The sequence below is a fragment of the Patagioenas fasciata genome, chromosome 8 (genome assembly GCF_037038585.1).
Source record: "Patagioenas fasciata isolate bPatFas1 chromosome 8, bPatFas1.hap1, whole genome shotgun sequence".
In the NCBI taxonomy this organism is placed as follows: domain Eukaryota; kingdom Metazoa; phylum Chordata; class Aves; order Columbiformes; family Columbidae; genus Patagioenas; species Patagioenas fasciata.
Window position 1 is genome coordinate 28227487 of NC_092527.1, and position 20724 is coordinate 28248210.

General features: G+C 42.5%; 1 protein-coding gene across 2 annotated transcripts in view; it reads right to left on the reverse strand.

Annotated features, from left to right (window-relative positions):
- The window catches only part of LCOR (ligand dependent nuclear receptor corepressor), a 60320-nt gene extending 41033 nt beyond the window's left edge, over window positions 1-19287 (reverse strand). The window contains exons 1-3 of one of the 2 annotated variants that reach the window (XM_071812063.1): window positions 19147-19272; window positions 18271-18338; window positions 3013-3105 (exon numbers count right to left, since the gene is read on the reverse strand). In XM_071812063.1, coding sequence (XP_071668164.1) covers window positions 3013-3014 — 2 coding nt within the window. In that variant the 5' untranslated portion in view covers window positions 3015-3105; window positions 18271-18338; window positions 19147-19272. Of the gene's footprint in view, window positions 1-3012; window positions 3106-18270; window positions 18339-19146 lie in introns of both variants that reach the window. The other variant, XM_065843820.2, reaches the window with a different exon arrangement.
- Window positions 19288-20724: the final 1437 nt, after the last annotated feature.

Below are 20724 nucleotides of genomic sequence, written 5' to 3' on the forward strand. Positions count from 1 at the left end.
CAACACTGCTGAAACCAAGACCTCTCTCTGACTGCCCTTGTCTGGTCCCCTTTTGAGACAGACAGCTGAAGCGGGTCCTGGAGCAGAGCTGGAGATCATATTCCAAAAAAACCCTTGGAAATTGGTCAATGCAAAAGTAACACGATAGAGAATACATCTTTTATGATGGTCACTCAGGATTTCACAGTTATGCCCAGGAATCTTTTCTGGGTAGCTACAGTGAATTTGGTGCCTACAGGTATGTTTAACAGTTTACATTGCACTTAACTGAGCTATATACACAGTAATTTCAGCTCCTATCATCATCTTTAAGCCTTCCTCAAGACAAGCAGTTCTGTGCAGCTTTTTGACACTGCCCAGTCTTCTCTATTTCTTTTACTCCAGACCTTCAAGAATTCCTGAAACACAGCACATTATCAGGCTCTCATAATTAAGGATGTCAAACATTTCATCCTTCGTACTTTGGTTGAGGCCACCCTATTCCCTCACAACTTTTGTCTCCAGTCTAGCTGAAGTTCTTTGCTTGACAGCAGCATGTGTGATCTGAACTTGAGAGAAGACAGCAGTCCCACACTTTCTGCTCAGAAATTACAGCAGAATCTCATAATATGCTCACAGTTAATCAAATTACAGGTTTCTAGTCAAGAACATCAAACGATTATAAAGACAAACATCTAGACACCAACCTTCTAGAACAGCCAGCTCTGCTCCAACTTTACAGTTGATATCTCAATAAAAAGGTCGTGGTATGCCTATTACTGTCTCAGGTCTGCTCAAAGAATGAAATCCCTGATCAGGATGCTCAGCAGATCTAAAAACAATTATCTGGTGCTGAGTGAAGAAACAATCGGAGAACACTCAGCCTTTTAAGAATCTGCCTACCACAGGCCATTTGTTCAAAATCTGAGTTAAATTTTCAAGGTAATCTACACACAAAGCTTCTTAAGCTTGGCATTCCATGCTAGATTGTATTGCCAAATGTATTTGAGACTGAAATACCTGTTAACAATCTCTATATGAGGAAACAACAGAAACACTTCACAGTTTTGAGTGTTGTTTTGCTAGAAAAGCTTCAGTTTTTAAGATGAGGGTCACATTCCACTTAAATCCAAAGTAGCTCTTTTTGTAACTTCTGAACAGTCCTTTCAGAGCAAAAGCTCAGAAAAGGATTTCCTAACCCGCAGCCAGAACTGCCAGCGGTACAGACATATAAACAGCGATGGAATTTGATACAAACTGCACTTCTGCAGGCTACAAGGTACTTATCTGATCCCAAGGGATTAAAAGTAGCACTAACAGATATTCAAAGTTACAAAACAGACTGATGTCTATGACACTTAGTAAACAACTTCCCTTAAGGTCATCTTTTCCCCTACAGAATTCTTCATACATAAGTTTCTCTAAAAGAAAAAGAGTATCATGCACACGTAATGAACAAAGTATGGCATAAAGAGTGAACAGTAAATTGCAGAAGACTGTGTGCAAGAAAAATTATTAACAATTTCATGTAAGTGTCGTGTTCTCCACTACTGTCAATTTTATACTTTAAATCCTGTGAAGGCTATTTCAGATATAGCTGAGGTTTTTTTAAAAAAAGTGTTCTTTGATACTAGAAACATTTCCATGCTCAAGGAACATTAGACTTCTAGGACACATTGTGCTTCAGCAGATTTGATAAAATAAACAATAGTATGCAATGAGTCCCAAATTCCCTTGAAAAACTTGTAAGCAACCATAACAAACCTGTTTTTCTATAAAACCACAGGAATAACATCAGAAGGGGTGGGTGAAGGAATCAGCCACTAAACCAAAATGCAGCGGGATTCTATAACAAGTGTTGCGAAACACTCCACTTTTTTTAGCACCAGTTCTTCTGAGGAATTTGTCAAAGCAGATAAACCAAAGAACTGCCATCTTATTAAATTAATTACCCATGTACAGAGCTGGACAGCACAAATGAAAATCCAAGCAGAGAAACTCTAATCAATTACTTTAAAACACTGGCCAAAAAGATTGGCAACAGTTTTAACAAAAGAAATTCAAACCACACGAAGAGAAGGATCCTTTCATTTACAAGGGGAAAAGAATGGAAGCACATTGGAAAACTAAGGCTGCAGAGAAACCTGCAAAATCCACAGTTACACAATGAACATTGCATTCAGCATCAAATTCACTTCAGTAATCTAACTAGTTGCTTATAGTAATGTTACGATAATTAAATCAATTAAATATAGTAGTCGTTGAATACATGAGACACTCTAAGACGTGGTCAAGTCAAAAATACATTTGTAAAAATAGCACATTATTTTAATGCTGACTTCTTTATCTTTGAACTAATTACTGCCAGAAAATTGCTTATATAACAGAAAACATGCAATATCTCATTTTGCAATAACCGATCACAAAACACATTTTAAAGAAGGCTGCATTATCAAATCTGCAAAAATAGTTTAGCACAAGGTTTACTCTTCCATACAACTGGTTCCTCACAAGAACCAGAACAATGTGATCTGCAATACAGGGATTCAAAGAACTCCAGTGTGCAATTTCATTTCTTTGTTAACACTTATTTGATGCAAGTATTTCTATAGATATTTGACTATTTCAAGTATTTAAAAATCTCTCCTACGGTCTGTACTCATGCATTCAGAAGTCTGAAGGGGTCTTTCATAAATATCTTGAACACAGTCTAAAGATTTTATATGTTCTTGGATTAACCTACAGTTAATCTTATTAGACAAAGAGCCAAGATTTTCAAGAACAAGTGCTAAAGCTATAACACTAAATAAGTCTGGCTCATTTAAAAAGCATCCCTGAAATTCTTCCTGCTCCTGCACTCATTTTAGAGTCACCAATAAGCACTACTCAGACTGCAGAAAAACTGTTTCTACCAGCAGGCTTCTGAATATTCATAATGCCGATAAAGCTAATTACACTTCAAAAAACAATAATTTATGTGAAATTATGATATTGGCAACATTTTAATGCAAAAAATTGTTTAAATATACTAACATCCTAGTCTTGGGACATCCAGTCAAGCTACGCAAAGAGATGTGTTTGTCCCTTGCATACTCCCAAATGTGGAAGCAGAATCAAAAACTGGATCTGGAAGAAAGGGTAAACAGCGTGTTAGTTAAATTCACAAAGAATACTATGTTCGGAGGTGTTGCAAACATTAGTGAAGATAAATACATAACTGACTTAGAGAGAAAATAAAATCAGTTTGAAAACAAAAATGTCTCTTGAAAAATAACTTCAAACACTCAATGTAGAGGAAACACAAGGACAGGAAGAAGAAGAGAAATGAAAGAAACCCAGAAGCAGCAACAGTGGACAGTCAGCTGAATATTTGCAAGGAAAAATAGTTTGGAGTTGCAGAGGGATCAAACTGAGCAGGGAAATTAAAGTTCTTTCTACACCCTTTGAGTCAGTAACAATAGCCATCTCCTTGCACAATTGCCAGGGACTGAAAAATTCCCCTTCACTCCCAGCAAGTAGAAAGCTCTTCTCAATGGCAAATCAAGTTCTGCAGGAGGTAGGGTTTAATTTTTTTTAAGCAAAGTTAACATACGGTTAGCATAAGCCCACGCAGCAGGTTCTTCCAGTACTTCTGCTGCTCGTGGCTTTGTGCAGAACAGGAGGAAGCTAACAAAATGAATCAATTTTTTACAGGTGCAACTCAACCTCATATTGTTCAGATTTATTCATGTGGTCCTTGAGAAAAGAAACGAAAACAGCTAGTTCAACTACTAAAAAAATAATAATAATAAAAACCCTTCACCCTTTACTTTTGCCTTAAAGTTACTTTCCCGAGAATAACGTCCAATCATCCATCACAGTCAATGTCTGCACTATCCAGTTTTAATGGTAAAGGCAAGAGGAAGAAAGAACTGACTCTAGCTTTAGAAAGGCTCCAAGAGAACCCCCACCCACAGCAGCCACATAAATAAAAATGTAGAAGTTTAAGTAACCAGCATACATCTTCAAGGATTGTCAAGCCTTTCTTCTTCAGAAACACTTCCAGGCACAAACTAAGAATCATGTATTCTGTTTCATGCCCAAATTAACCAAATAGACTAATTTTGGAGGATTTGTTACTCTCAGTAACAAGGCTTCTGTGAGGCAACCATGTAGGTGCTTTGTGCTCAGAACAGCCCACATATCAAAAAGGAAATTGGAAGAAAAATTAAGAGAACACACACAACTTTTAAGAGAAGACATCTTTCTGTCTATCATGTTGCTGATTCTTAAGGTAAGCTCCAGCATGGAGGCCTGGGTTTCAGTTTATGTGTACCACCATCACAGAAGACTGAAGGGTTTTCTCCTCTTGACAATGGCTAAGCTACGTGATTTCTGAAATAAGTAATCCTACAAACATCTACAGCTTCTGCTTATAGTGTGAAGGCAAGAACAAATAAACAGTTCCTACTAGTCTGCCTAGTCTTTGACGAGGCTGGTTAGCCCTGTGTATTTCAATGAAGATTCAAATGACACATTGAATAATGGACAGGTGATTTCACACCCCCCCCACACTTTTTTTTTTTTTGTTAAAGAAGTAACTTCTGCAAGTTCACCTTGCATAAGAATGGCTGTTCAGATTTAAAACAAAGGTTTAACTAGCCCAGAATATCAATTCCAATAAGGGCAAAGTGTAAGTGGCCACAAAAGGGGTTGACTTAAACAATGTCATCATGAAAAGCATGCCCAGCAAAGCCCAGAACACATCTGCTTAGGAACTAGAAGGGCAGCTGCTGCTCAAGAGACTGTTTAAGAGAAGAGCCTGTACTTACTCAGATTTGCGAGATGTGTAACTAACTGCCTTGGACTCCTCATAAGTGAAAAACATGGGAGACATATTAAAGTGAAGATGCTGGAGAATTACAGCCTATCAGAACAGAAAAGAGCTAGAGTCAACAACACTATGCACTGCACAGGGTTTTGCACAGTGTGCTACTGAGAACAGACAAGACATGCAGGAGCAGGCCAGAGTCGTGCTCCTGCAGGAGAGACCACTGCATAGATCACAAAGCTCCAACAGAAGGCAAAGGGACATACTCTTGAATAAGCAAACAGATGTGTCTCGGGAATGGTTCTTATTGCAGCTCTCTCTCCCAAACACCACACTGGTCTGACACTGCCCTGTTGTGCTTCTTGGTCGAGTGTCAACAGTTGTCGGCTGACAAACCTCAGCAGATAAATTCAGCACAAGTGCTGAACCATCCTTAGCTCTACCTGTTTTTTTTTGCCCCGTGACTCCTGTTTGGAAGCAAGCCCTATGACAACTTGCAACTTTGTCTAAATACAAAATATTTAAAACAGCAACCCTGATGAATATGCACCCTGACTGGCTGACCACACAGAAAGCCCACTCCAAACCTGCTCAACTCATATCTTGCAATCAACCCACATATTGCCTGTGGTAGGACTGTTTCTCAGAGAAAAGGGAAGATCCTGAACTAAACCAAGAATGCTTCACAGTGGTCTGGTGTAATGAGCAGTCAACTACCCTCAGAAGGTTACCATGGCCAGAAATCTACTGCCTCTGCCATTTGGTAGACCAGTGCCCCTAAACAAGCTGTACCAGCACCAGGCCATCTCTCCAATTGGCATCATAAACCCGAAGGTGTACAGTACCCTACCAGGGACTGTTGTCACTTCCTTACAGCCCAAACATGCAGATAGGCCGAACACGTAAACAGAAAGCCAACCTTTAGACTAACACTCAAAAGCGTGCTGACTCTAATTCAAAAGGAGAAAAATTAAGATCACCATTACGCTGTAGGAACCGGAACCACAAAATACCTACGAGAACCACTACTAGGGGATATGAAGATAGATTCAGCTCTTTCGAGCTGTGGAAACCACGGTCTGCTGACAGCAACTAGCAAGGATTCTAATGTCTCTATTACAGCATCAGTTTCTCTATAATTTTCTCTTAAATTTACAAAGAACAAACACATTGGACAAAAGATTTATCTACTCACCGGAAACGTACTGCAACTTAAGGCACATTCACTAGCAAGGCAGCATCAAGAGCAGAGCGAGGTTTGCCTTACTCAAGTGCTTTAAAGGAGGAAAAAAATTCAACAGCAGTGAAATGTGTGTGCATATAAAAATGTATGATTGCAAAATATACTGTGTAAATTGGCAATTATGAGAAGCAGAGTAAAAAGACTCAAAATTCCACAACTCACTTGTGCCAAGTTACTAAAAGTCAGATTACTGCAAGCTGAAGGTTACTGTAGACAGGGAAGTCTACTCTGCAGCACGTCTTCAATGTTTGGAAGCTATGATTACTTATCACCTGGCACTTTAATCCATGACAAATCCACCTCTCCACTGAAAGGGCTGATCCCACTCATCCTCCCCATCCCCCAGATGCTAGCTACTCTTGCGTTTGCATGGTAACACAACAAAGCAGTTCGGGGATCCATTCCCTGATCCAACCCACCACACATCTACATCAAGTGAGGGCACTAGCACAAAGAGGGTGGTATGATCACCCTTCTCTGCAGCATTTTAAATCTACACTAGGTTGAAAACCACCGTGTAACCAAGAACTGTGTTTTTACAAGAAAACTTCCAGTGCTGTGCATCCCTTGGATGTGTACTCTTATTTTCCTGTGGTGGAACCAAGACCTTCCCTGAAGAAATCTTCCATACTGGCCAGCATTAAACAACTGTACTCTACCATGCTGCTCATTTAGGTTAAATGATGCAAAATGGTGAATTCTCAGAAATTACCAGAGCTACTGCCCAAACCTGTACCTAATATAAATGCAACACAAATTTGCAGTTTGGCAAGGTCTGTAGGTGGACTTGCAGTTTCTCCAAAGCCAGGGTGAAATGCTTTATTGCAGCAGCTCTAGCATAACTTCTCCTTTATTTAAAAGAGAAAAAAAGTTTACCGAATGTTTCCTGTAGCACCTTTTACACACACTAGACATCAAGTTTAGGATACATAAACTACAGTCAATACATTTCAATATTTTCCACTAAAATAGTGGGTTTGCACATAGAAAATTTTAATGACTTTTCAGAAATCTGACCCTCTACAAACTTGCTTATATCACTGTGATGCAGAACAGTTAAGAAGTAGACAGCATAACATTTAACTTTATTCTGGAAAAACTCATGGTTCAAAAGGCAACAGTGGTTCTATTAAATATTCTTGAGGACCCTTTTCTGATATTGATTTCTTAAAAAGAAAGGTTCTCTGATTAATCTATCTAGGCAAATCTCTACACTGTCCTAACCCTTAACTCAGTAACTGAAAAAAATTAGCTTTCAGAATAGCTTTTTCCAGGTAACTTCTCTTTGGCTTTCTAAGCTTAAAAAACAAACAAGCAAACAAAAAACCCAAACAAACAAACCACACACAAAAAAATACACCAAACCAAAGCACCTGCCTGCCTTCTCCCACCAGTCTCTACCCAAACATTATCCCCCAAGTCTTATGCTAGAACTTTAATAAGCAAAGGCTTCAAAGGAGCATACTTCTTCCTCTCTTACAGGATGATGACCTGAAACTGGATTTCACCTAGAGTGGGAAATATTTTTTCCATTTCCAATAAATGCATAAAAAAAATATTTGGAAAACTATCAGAGTTTAGTTTGTAGTTCCAGTACCTTAAAACTAAATAGCCATGATTTCCCTTCACACAGGTCTCTTAGGTATCCTTAGCTCCATCCCATCAAAACAAACAACTACACAAAAACCCCCATAGTCCCAAAACAAACAAACAAAGCCAGCCACCACGCCAACAGAAATATTTATTTAAGGCTACATTTTTTACGCAAAATTTACTTCTTTGCTCTGGTTGACCTTTCATTTTTCCTTTCTCTGAATTTCACAGAAACATCCCTCAACTAAACTAACTATACCACTTAGTATGGCACTCATGGCCAACTTAATTCAGAGGCAGAACAAGAACTTTTTTAATTATTTGGTTTAGATGCACTTTTACATTCCTTTAGTGAATTCAAACAAGGCAAGTAATATACAGCTATTAAAATTTACCATCTCCTTTTCTAAAAGCATTCTTTGTGAAGTCTGACCCTCATTTATGCTAAATCTGGATTTCCAAGAGAGACCTAGTTTTAGAGAGATATTCATTTTCCTTCGCTGATTCCAAGAAAGAGTCCTGGGATATTTCAAGGCTATGATGTCCTAGTATCTCATAGTCAGCTCTATCTTGTCTACCACACCTCAGACTGAACTAACAGGGAGGAGCCACCTGAGAACGCATTACCAAGGAGCCTGAAATGCTGTAGACAAGTATTTTGCACATCATTCTGAAAATGAGACTTAAGTTTGTGACCAGCTGTGAGGGGACCTGAAGCAAAAGATCCTGTTCCCAAGACCATCTGACTCATTCAGCTTTAGCCCCCAGCTCCACACCGAGCGTGGACTGACAGCACAGTGAGCTGGTTATTGCACTTAACACCAAAGCCCCTTTGCAGTCTGGCTGCCGTGCTGATGGAAAGCAGGAATTTGTCCATGGAGAGCCTCACCTGTCACACCCAACCACCACCAGTGGCTCCAGCAGGCACCAGTGCCCTTTCAAAACCAACAGTTTGTAGCTCAGGGGCACAGGACACCACTTGTACAGATTCCTCCACCAGCCCAGATCCATGGCTTTTCCTTGGCTTTTGGTCTGGCCCACTCACAGCTAAGGTCCCATGTGCCCTAGGACCTCTCACTAAAATCAAGGTTTATCAGACCCTGACTTCAGAGCCAAGCTTACAAAAGGATGCTGATATAGCTGCACTGGCAGAACTATGGGATTGCAAACCAGCATTCAGAGCAAGATTTTTTTATTATTATTTTTTAAATTGTTTTAAAGAAAGTTTTGCCACCACCAACAGAATCTTAAAACTATGCAATAAATTCAAGCACTCTCAACCCTGCAAGTCTGCCAGAACAAATGAGTTCAGAAATTAGCTGTCTGCTGCTTACAGGCATAATCACATAAACGCCCTCCTAGGCAGCACCACAGCATGCTGAGAGCAAAGATCTATCTGCCTTAAGGACAGATCAGAGAATCACTCATCTCTTCCCTCAAACTGAATACGGAAGAACTATTCCCCTTCCCCTTCCAGACAGTAGCAGGCCAGACAGGAAAGAACATCCAGGAGGATTTAGGGTCGGGATGTTGAAATGCTGATGAGTATGACAAGCAGCAGGTGCTGGTTTCTTGGGAACTAGTGTTTTTGCACAGGCTTCTTTTTATGTAGGTTCTATAGTTTTTGTTATGGGGCAAAATTTGAAAAAAAAAAAAAATCCAAAAATAACTACTTATTTTCTGAAGTTTGTGAGGTGCCATCACAAGTGCACTTAGCTGCTAAAGTTCATCAACATGTCAGTAAGTATAGACCAAAGCAGCCATGATCGACTTCGCCCTACATGCCTTCCCCTCCACCCTCTCCCATTATACATAAAGCTGCATAAGGCATTTCCTATCCTAGGGGCAGGAGCAGTCCTTGGGCTACAAGGGGTTGAGAAAATTTAAAGCTTTAACTGCTGTTCTTATTTGGAGCACAGAATTCAGTTCAAAGTACAACCAGCAGGAAGATAGAAATTGAAGATTAGTCACAGGCAAACAGATGATTTAGGAACAAGAACCAATCTGTTATAGGCAAGGAGTGCAGCCTCCATGGCAAAGGAGACTACAGTTCTGCAACATCTTTAACTTACAAAGTCAATTTTTAATCTAATTTGAAACTGAGTAACTTGTTGAGCAGAGGAACTTCAGAACTCTACATTAAATTTTGTACTGTTAGCACACTCAGTCTATGACCTCAACTATGGTTCTGGTAAAACAGAGTGAGCTGGAAGAGTGAGCAGGATGGAGACTATTTAGGCTTTGATACCCAGAACAGCAGTGCATCTAGAGATTACCAAACAGTTTATTGTTCATTCCATACCTCAGGCACCTCATAGTCACTAAAATAAATAAATCCATGTCCTCTTGAGACCAGAAAGGCAGTTGACCTCTTGTTTCAGGGCACTGAGACAACATCAGTTTACACTCAAGCCCGTGTATCCAAAGTTGCCTTCACAACTGTGTAAGAGAGGAGTGTTAATGAAATCTTGAGATCCAACACAAACTCTAACAGGAGTTTGGCCTTCACAGCAAGGTTCTTGGAACAGAAAATACAGAAGCTTTGAGTATAGGAGTGCAGTACTTAAAACAGATCTACTTAACGCCACGCAAACCTTTTTCCAGAAGTTAGCTTCCAAGATGAAGTTTTCCAGGGTTAGTCTCCTCTGTGATACACATTTTTTTGATAGAATGTACTTTTAAATAGGTAGGCATAAGAAGAGAAAGGAAAGATAAAACTCAATCCTAATCTAATAGATGACTAACTATCAGCTCATACTCCGTAACACCTACAGCCACTTTGGAAAGGAACAACAGCTCTTGTTTACAAATCATTTAGAGCAGTAATTTTCAAACTGTGGGCTCCTGAAAAAGCATAAAGACCCCACGCAATTTAAACTATTGGCAACTGGCTTGTTTTTCCACAGTTGCTTCTTGGCAACTCCAGGTTGAAAATCACTGATTTAAGTGAGCCCTGGCAAAATACAGTTCTTGCCTCACTGGCTTAGGCTTAGGCTTGTTCCAGAGATAAATATGGCATTCCTGCTGAATTCAAAAGATCAAATACAACATGGACCTCTGCATGGCCTGTCTCAACTGAACACTGAAGCTGTTCACTCTCAAATTGATGCACATCACTAAAGAAAAATTGCAGAGGCAAGTTCAAGGGATTAGATTTTTGTGAAGAGTTTACAAAAATACTCCTGCAAGACAGAAGAACTAGGTTCTTGTGGTATCTTACCATACAGCTCCAGATAATTACATTTGCATTACTTTGTATGAATGCACAGGATAAGGAGGACAGAAAAATACAAAAAATAAGATAAATGTGTGGGCAGTAGTTACACATTTAGCCATAAATACCAAAATTATTGTTATACTTGCTACTATTTTGTCCCCCAAGTATAAGGTAGAATAACCTAAACATTCATGTTTTCAGAAATGTATCTAGAGATCATGACAAGGCAGCTTTCATCACCTCTGCCATGGTTACGAATCTTAACCCAGATGACCAAATTCAAGACAAGATCTAGTATAACATCAGCCTATCTCCAACGACCCCATGGAAAGGAAAAATAACCTCCAAATAAGCCAAGAGCCAAGCAAGCCAGTTGGCTATCAGCATTTAAACAAAGACAGTAAGGTCTAATCACAATCCATTTTGAGTATTCCAATGTATTTGCATATTTTTTAAGAAGCCCAAGACTGTAGGACTTCTGCTCAGGAGAACAGGGTGAGAGCATTAGAGTTATGTACTGGCCTGTAAGTATCAGGGTGGGGAATTGCAAGCTGTGGGCTGAAACTTTCACATCCCTTTGTTAGTATAACTAAAGAACAAAGCAATCAAGAAATGAAGAACTCTGTAGCTTGACTACCTGTTCCTCTTTCTACACTTGTCAGTTACTCCACTTTTGAAATATGACCACCACCCTAATCTAGTAACAGCAGAGGAAGGTGAAAGACTGCATCAGATAGCCCCATCTACACAGCTCTCTCCAGCTAGATATTGAAATGCCTGTACTATAAATGTATGCAAAAAAAATGTTTATATAGAACCAGGAATTTTTTCATTAGTAAACTCAGCTCAAGAGTTAAGATTGCCTGGTGGCCTCTGATGTCTTTCCACACTGCTGAATTCAGCTTCTGAAAGCTTCCTTTGTTAATGAATACTAGGCTCTTGTCTAGTCCTCTTTTCTCCCTCTCTTCTCCCTCCCATAAAATATCATGGTCCTCAGGGCACAAGGAACATCCTTTGTCTCCCTGCAAGTCTTCCCTGTGCAGCCACTTTGCGGTTGCTTCTGGAAAATGCAACAGGGGTACCATCTTTTCTCTGTAAGATGAGTGGAAAAACCAGATAGAGACATCACCTAATAGCAATTTTACTACACAAGAAGTGCTGGCCTGCAGAAATGTTGAAATACCATAACTTTCATTTCATCTTTCATGTGCCAGCAGTGTTGATGTGTAATTTAAATTTTCTATTCAGCTTTAGGAGATTATTTTTTTTGTAAACTCATCACAAAAGAACAGACAATACTACACAGCATACAAGACAAATCAAATCTGCGGTAAAAGGTAAATGACTTGAAGATGTGCAGAAAAATAACAGTACAGCATTCTTCTAGAGAAAAAGAAAGAAGTTGAAGTTCTCACCTCCCAAAAGAAGCTGAGCCCCCATGGATTTATAACAGAAAACTGAAGAACCCCAGAAGTCTGAGGAGAAACTGGGGAAAAGTGGTGTAAAGTTTCCACTTATTAACAGAGGTACTGGATGAGAGCATCAAACATGGTTGGGACCGCAAGGGTCACAGTTCATTATGAGGGAGAGAGCACAGTATAACCCACAGTGTTTTGGAGGAAGAAGGAGAATGAAACAACCTTCTTGCTACTGTAAGTGAACAGGTAGCATGTACAAATTAGCACTTATTCAGCAAAAGACAACTTGGATTTGTCCATGTGTGACAACACCAGCTGAATAGCCTCAACTCTTCATTCTCTGCTTCTCCATCCTCTGCAGATGTTGTAGCAAAAAAAAAAAAAAAGAAGAAAATGGTTGTTTTTCAGTCAGGTCTAGTCAGGGAACTGATTCACCAAGCTGTCACATATAGTTGTGCCAGCACAGAGGGCACTATTTAAGCCAGCTTAGACAGCACTGCCATCAAACACAACCACAGTCTGTAGTGCCGTTACAAGATAGAAGACATAAACTAGAAAACTCCCTGCTTTTGGAACAGGCTATTCTGTTCTCTCCCCTTCCCTTCGCACCACGGACAGGATCCCATTCAGTGCTTCAGATAAGCTCTCCTGCCAAGGATGTCTAAGGTTACTGAGCTTGACCAGAAGATTTGCTGGCTTTGCAGAGTCTTCTGTCTGTTTAGTAAAAACCAGCACTACCACCCTTTTCATCCAGAGCTAGAGCCTTGACTGGCTCAGCCCATCCCATCCAACTCTCCCTCAGAAAATCCCAGAAGTTTTGTATTTCTCAGAGAATTAGAAATATCCATCCCAGTAACCTTTGAGAATCAAAGCTTCATCCTCTTAAGAAAAAAAGGCACATATATATACATAGGACGGTGAGGAAGAGGACTGGAAAGTCCCATGTAAAATACTGTGGAAGTGTCCCCTCTGCCCCAATTATTATGACAGCGCTACCTTTCTTTAACCCTATTGAACACCTGTTTTTTCCCAAACCTTGCCTAAACTGATATATAGGGAGTATTCTCATTGTTTTCTATTAGCCATGAAAGAACACAAGTTCTTAAACAAACCAACCAAACAAAAACAAACAAGACAGCACTTCTCTGCATGTAAGATAGCCTAAGATGGCAGAGCATTAAGCCATTTAAGTACTGTAGAATAAGGACTTAGACTACTGAGCACAAGAAATGGGATTGTGTGTCATCCATTCTTAACCAAAGTGCAGTTACTGTATTATTGTACATAACAGTATTTAGATTATAATCAATACACAGCACAAAACTGTCAAAAATGGCTTAAAAATTATGAACAGTCCTTCTGATACTGTTTTAAAATTGCACCATACCACAAAGTTGTAAGTCTGTAGTATACATATTTCAATATAACTATTACAAATATTTTTATCAGGGTGAATTTGGACTATTTCCTGCATGCACAGGATGGATTACCGTAATTCATTTCAAGAAATTATACTAAAAGTGGATGAACTCTGAATGTCAGTAGCACTTCATTAAAATTTAAGACAAAAAAACCTGTATTTCATGCAGGATGAACAAGTTCCAAGAAGAAAACTTCCCACCTTGAAGTGATAGTTATTACTTCACACAAATTAAACCAGATTTATGTTGAAATGAGAAACAAACCAAGTGATTTGGTCTAGTCCAAAATTTCATGTTGCAGCCACCAGGAGAACTCAAGATGATATAATACAAAGTGATTATGAAGATTTTTAATATGCTTTTGTTTGGTGAACATTCTCCTTGTCAGGGTAGAAGTTATTCTTCATTTGCAAATAGGGAAACAAGGGCAATTCTGAAGTTATTTATAGTGAATCCGAAGAGATATTTGAAACAGATCTAGATTTGTCCCCCACAGTTCAACTTCTATAGTTCTTCTGACACATACCATCCTTCCATGCACACTTAAAGTAAAGCTAAACATCAAGCTGTAAATTTCACTCCTTGCAACTAAAGATTTTTATTTTTAAATGACAGGTGCTTCATTTTTTTTTTCCTGGCATAACTTTGTCATAAAAGGGTAATTCTCCCTCCCTGTACCCATCGCGTCAACAGGCAAAAATGTTTGTGTGTAGACCAGATCTTTTTGAACAAAACTGCAGCCACTATGTTGTAGAGTTTACATACAATGGGTTTATGTTAATTAAAAAAAAAAAATAGCCGCAAGATGAGTCTACATTATGTGCAGGTTGAAATAAGGCAGATAGTATCACTTGCACATTTGATGGGGGCATATCTAAAACTGATACTAGTTTAGAATAGCCCTACATTTAAGCTTTTACTTTAGCAGTTACTTTACCTTGCTTTTTATTACTATTTTTTCATCAACATCAGGGCTATAATAAGCTTTCTCATTTTGGAACAAAGGAATACAGTCTGACCTTTGAACTCTAATACAGCCACATTAAACACTTGGAGACTCAAGCCTACTTCCAAACCAACAAGATAACACAGCTAACTGTTTGAAAGCAGCAGTTAATTCGTATCTCATACAGGCTGGAACTATACCCAAGCAACAATCAAGATAAGAAAACGTAATAAAGATTTTAGACTTGTTCAACTGTTACACACCTTCTCTTGATTAATATTAGCTTCTAATACTTCCTGATGTATCATATATCTTCCACATGATCCACACTTTAGTCCTAAGTACCTGCGGTGATGAAAGACCACCACTATTCAACAATTTAGTACACAGAAACAGATCAGGTGCTTAGGCTGCAGTATTTCACCAGCAATAAACATTTAAAAAAAAAAAAAAAAGGAAATTACTTCAGCTTATTTTGACAGCTTAAGAGTAAAATCAACAGCTAAGCAGCATCTCAGTGAGACAATGACAGAGCTCAAGATGATTGGAAATATTAGGTGAATGTTACAGTTTTCCCTCTAAATCATAATTTCGCTCCCAAAACTAGGATCGTTGCTACATTCCTTCCCTGCCCCCACCCCCAACACAAGCTGCAATTCAGTCAGAGAGCCTCTAACAGTACAGCTAATATTTAACAAAGGGGCAAGCATCACCAGCTAGTAGAAATGCATGCGACCACCTCATACTATCACTCCAGTAACCACACAGCATCACAATGCTATTACTGCCTGTATAAAAGGTGCCAGGAGAGTTTCAGGGATCTGCAGATTCTCACCTCCCTCAAACTCCCCATTCTGATCTCATCAACCATTTCCAATTCAGCAAGTGCCTGGAGGCTGGGAGAGGTGGGGAAAAATTAAAAATCACCACATTAATTTGTCTCTAGGTATCTGCTTTTGGCCACTGAGAGGGACGCTAACACTGAAGACTGGTATAGAGAGCACATATGTCAGCATCAAACTGTTATCAAACAGTATGGTGTCTCTAGAATCAAAGTCCTACCAGGGCATCAAGACGACACACCACTCCTGCACGCCCTCCTACACTGTGGTTCAACAGCCCAATGCATCTCCCCGCAATGAGCGCTCAGACGCCCCTTCTGCGCCCATGAGGCAGCATGCTTCTCTCTCAGCTGCACCACTGCATCAACAGAACTGCTCAGGACTTGCCCCCCCGAGCCACACCACCACCCTCCCCCAAAAAAGAGGCTCAAAATGCACAATGAGGAAGGAAGGTTTAAGCTAGATCAGTTCCCTGAGCCACCTCTCACAAAAAGCTGTGCTGGTATAATCAAATGTGCAACTCCGTGACAGTTCAAGATGATCTGCGTCTCTGCTGCTACGTTCTCACTCTTCTCCTTTCCACCAGCTATGCATTCTCACCCTCTTCCTTGTGCTAGCACTAGTACTTATTTGCTTTACCCAACAGTGAGCCAGTTCAGGGAGATATCAAGCAAAAAAATTCTTTGGCTCCTTCCAAAAGATGAGGTTTTCTACTTGCATACCTCCCCAAACTGGCTTTCTGTGGCAACGGTGGCGGCTGAGTCCTCCTGAGGTTTTGCTCCACTTGAGAACACGAGCTTAGTTTGACAAACCGTCCTGAAGCCACAGCCCAACAGAGCGCACTAGTGCAGAAGCAAGACACAGAGGGGAAAGTGAATTACTTAAGACATATTTATTGCAAAATGCACTAGTTCAAGCCACAGGCTTTATTTTTTCTGACTACCACGCTGTGTGGTATTAGCATGACTCTTCAGGGAATGGTGCTGACACAGAGAATCCCACACACCTCATATTTACTTCCAGAACTATGAATGGCTATTTCTGAAGTAACAAGAATTCTCTCATTCTCTGCTTCGCCAGATGTATCTATTAGTATTTATCACAGGAACAAATTCTTAAAGACTTCTACAAATGGTCAAGGTAAAACAGAACATCATTTAACAGGTCAGCTTCCAAACCTCAGGGAACATTGTCAAAACCCACTTACAAAGACAACAGAGATGTATTAGGGAGAAAGAAGTTAAGATCACAGCATGATTTCACCTGGATATCCTGGGCTGGTGCAATAAACCTTTTGTAATTCTAGGAAAAAATATCAAAACCAAAATAAGGTAACAATTAACACATTTATATGACCCAATAATTTATGTAAAGTTCATACTAGGAACAGGGCAGGTCCTGAGATCTCATAAAGCTGATCAATTTGAAGTTGAAACTATTTATGACATAGTGTCATCAAGATAAAAGTCACATAGCACTGTTACACTTTGGACTTTATTTTTTTTGTTAATGGTTTTGTACTTTACCTCCAAAAAATCCCAGTCAACTCTGTGCTTAACAGCGTTCACAGTTTCTTTTGTTAAACACACACACAGTGGGACTTTCACAAAGGGAAATCTTTTGGAGGAATAAAATGTGTATCAGATTTAAACATGAGGAAGAGACATGGAACAGACAGAGGAGAAAGCAACTTCTCCTGGAGGTGGCAATTTAAATGGCTTTAGGGAAGTGGCACAGGGCGTGTATAAATGGGGGGTGCAGGTGGTGTTTGTTTTAAGTTTTAGCACTTATGGTTGCTAAGAACTTTAATAACATAATGTTTTCCTTGAGTCTGTAGATAACACAAACTTCTCCAGCTATCCAAGATTTTCCCAAAGAGCAGCATAATGAACACACACAATTGTTGCATTTCAACCCAACACAAGATCTTCAACGGCAGCTTTGAAACTATCTTTCTTTCTTCCCCCCGCCCAACATTTACTCCTCACAGCTATCTGGTTAAATTCTGAGCAGCAGGACAGTTCTCCACTGCAGGAATTAAGGACCCACTGACAAAGCAGGAGGGACCAAAAGGAGGATAAGATGACATATCGCAAGTAGGGAGTTCAGAAAGGACTAGAACAGGTGATCTCCAGCAGCCAAGGTAGATGAGAAAAGGAGACAGAAGTAAAATAAATCTGGTTCAAGCAGAGGTGGAAGAGGCAAAAACGTTCCGAATATAGCAAACCTAGAATCAAAATAAAACTCCACAAACTGCTTCTAGAGGCATCAATAACTGGCTAGAAAGAAAACTTAGCACTTTTGTGTAGAGTCTGAGTTTCTCAGCAATGTATTGCCCTTGAATTGCTTTATGCTTAAAATAAGTTAATTGCTTGTATTAATCTGGAGTTAACAAGCACCTAGTGCACACTTTTACATTACAGAAATTTAAACATTTAGATGAAGCCAAAAATATACACGGCAGCAGTTATAACCCCTGGTGTAACCAAAAATGGCGATTTAAATCCCTGATCATGAACTAGGATGCCGAGCTAACTGACAATAAGAGGTTTAACTCTGCACACAAGGAACTAAAGTGAATCTGTGAGTGTTATTACAGATTACCTACACTGAGCAGTCACTGGCAGATTATGGACATATTTGCATATTTAAAAATAAGATGAGCATTTGTGCTCAATTACAAGCAGGAGGTCAAACAAGAAGAGACATACCAGTGTCATGGTTACCAATTTTTAAGATTATGCTGCACGTTCATAATCTACTGTTGTCAAACCCATTTTACTATATTTTCAGACACCCACCGAATTGCTGGCCTAGAGCTGGCGCTTATGTGTATTTTGGGACCCGTAGAAAAGGCCTCGATTTCTCACTAGGGAAAGAGAAAAGGGCAAAAATCTGTATTTTGTATGGAGAAAGTTATTCGTGATGAAAACATATTGGGGACTTCTTTTTCAAAAACCCCAAATATTTGATTGCAAGGAGCCTCCATAACAACAAACGTGCACCACAGAGGAGGAGTGAAAAAAAAAAGGGGTGGGGGGAGAAGAGAAAAGCAATCACACATCCTTTTAACCCCCACGGCCCCGCTCCGGATCCACGGCGTCGATCCGGCACCCGACCCGCAACTTTCCGCCGGCCCCGCCACCTCGTTCCCCACCCCGAAACTCCCCCCGGTGCTTCTCCCGCTGGAGCTCGGGGCGGGGGCGCCACCACCGGCTTCCGCGGCCTCCCCCCTCCCGCCCGCCTCGCCTCACGGCGGCGGGCCGGAGCAGGCGGGCCGGGCCGGGCTCGCCTCGCCTCCCGCGGCGGCGGATGGGCAGTGACAGCCCGGCCGCTCCCCGCCGGCGGGCGCGGCCCCGGCCCCGCCGTAAACAAGTTTGAAGGGGCCGCGGCCGGGCCGGGCGGGGAGGAGCGGGCGCGGCGCTGACAGGGGCCGCACAAAAGGGCAGGGCAGGACCCCCCTCCCGGCTCCCTCCCCGGCGAAGGGCGGGGCCCGGCCCGGCGCCACTCGCCTCACGGCGGCCCGCAGCGGCGGGGGGAGGGAGGCGGGCCCGCAGGCCGCGGCGCCGCTCGCCTCACGGCCCCTCGCCGGTGGAGCCTCCCCCCCGCCGCTGCCGCCGCCACCACCACCGCCGCGGGGCCCAGCCCGGCCTCCCCGCCGCGCCGCCGTCCCTCACCTACACAGTGAATGAGCTTGTGTCGCCACGAATCGAGCTGGTGGCGGACGCCGCGCCTCTCGATGGAGCACTGCTGCCGCCCGCACGGGCTCGCCATCTTCTGGGCGGCGGGCGGGGGTGGGGGTGGGGGCGGCGGGCACGGCCAGGGGGGCAGGGACGGGAAGGAAGGGCCGCGCGCCGCGCCGCGCCACGCCCACCCACCGTCAGCGCCCGCCTGGCCGCGCCACGCAGGCGCCGCCCCGCCCCGCGCCGCCAGCCCCTTCCCGCCGTGCGCATGCGCGGCCGCCCCCTGCCCGAACGTGCGGCACCACCGCCCCCCGCCGCTGCGGGGCGCTGTCGCCTCCCGCCGGCCGCGGGGCGCTGTCGCCTCCCGCCGGCCGCGAGCAGCGGGGCTGCCGTGCCCCGGGGGGCGGCAGGGGGCTGGGGGCACCGGCGTTCCCGGGCCGCCGTCCCTCCTCGAAGGGGACACCGCAGCCCGGAGGGGGCACCTGTCCCCTAAGGAGACATCCCGCCCTCAGGGGGCCACCTAGCTTTCCATCAAGAAGATTTGGAACCTCATCCACGCTGGTGTAGTTGGAAACACGAGGTCTGTTAGTGGCCGTGATAAGAAGCAAAGTCGCAGGGCTGCGATGGCTGGTCCCGCAGTGACAGCTCCCTGACCCAGTCACCTCCCCTGTTTCAGCAGTGTCCATCTACCCACCAGCCTCACACCACAAGAAAAGCGAGCCCGGGCCGTGCAAGGGGCTGATGAGGCACTAACGCCACTTCTGACAACACGCGCTGAGCACGTTGGTAGGCGAGGGACAGGCCCAGTACCGCATGATGCCTGTGCAGCAGGAAAACATCAGCATCAGCTTCCTTCGCACTCAGGGGATGAGCTCAGAAAGTTGTAATATTTTACCCTACACCCTGCTGTGAGCCCAGACATGAAACCCAGGACCCTTGGCCTTTATTCCCTCACCCTGACCCCCACAGCCATTACCCTCACCTTTGCCAAGCCACACGTGATTAGGGAGGGTGAAAGGCAGAGGGGTCAAAGCTGGCTGTATGCAGATGTGTGAGCTGGATGTCCCAGACAGGATATTTCCTGCAGGGACAGGGAAGAGTCCAAGCTCCCGTTCAGGTGTGGTCACAACTGCAGTGAGCCAGCTGTCCTATTCAAAGGGCACAAGAAGCACAGGGTAGGCTCTTGGTGCACATAGGCAGGACGGCAATGACCCTGTCCTACAAAAGAAGACCAAGAGAGCTCAGTTTGGCTAGTCCAGCAAAAGGAAAGAAAAACTGAGGTGTGGTGATTGCTCTGCCAGTGTACCAGAGAAGCTCCAGTGCAGAAAGAGTGTAAATTTGAAGAAAGGGACAGATCTATTTGAATCCCAATGGTCAGATCATTAATTGCCTCTTTTCTTGTGGAGAAGGTCAGAGGATGGTTTTTAACTGTAGGAGGTGGAACTTCCCAGATCAGACAGCAACCAGAGTAGCAAGAGGCAAGAAGCCTGTTCCAAGATGCAGCTGCCTTGTGAAGAGGGCAATGCAAAGCTTGTTTTCATGAGTAGAGCAGCCTGGTTTAGTGACAGGAAA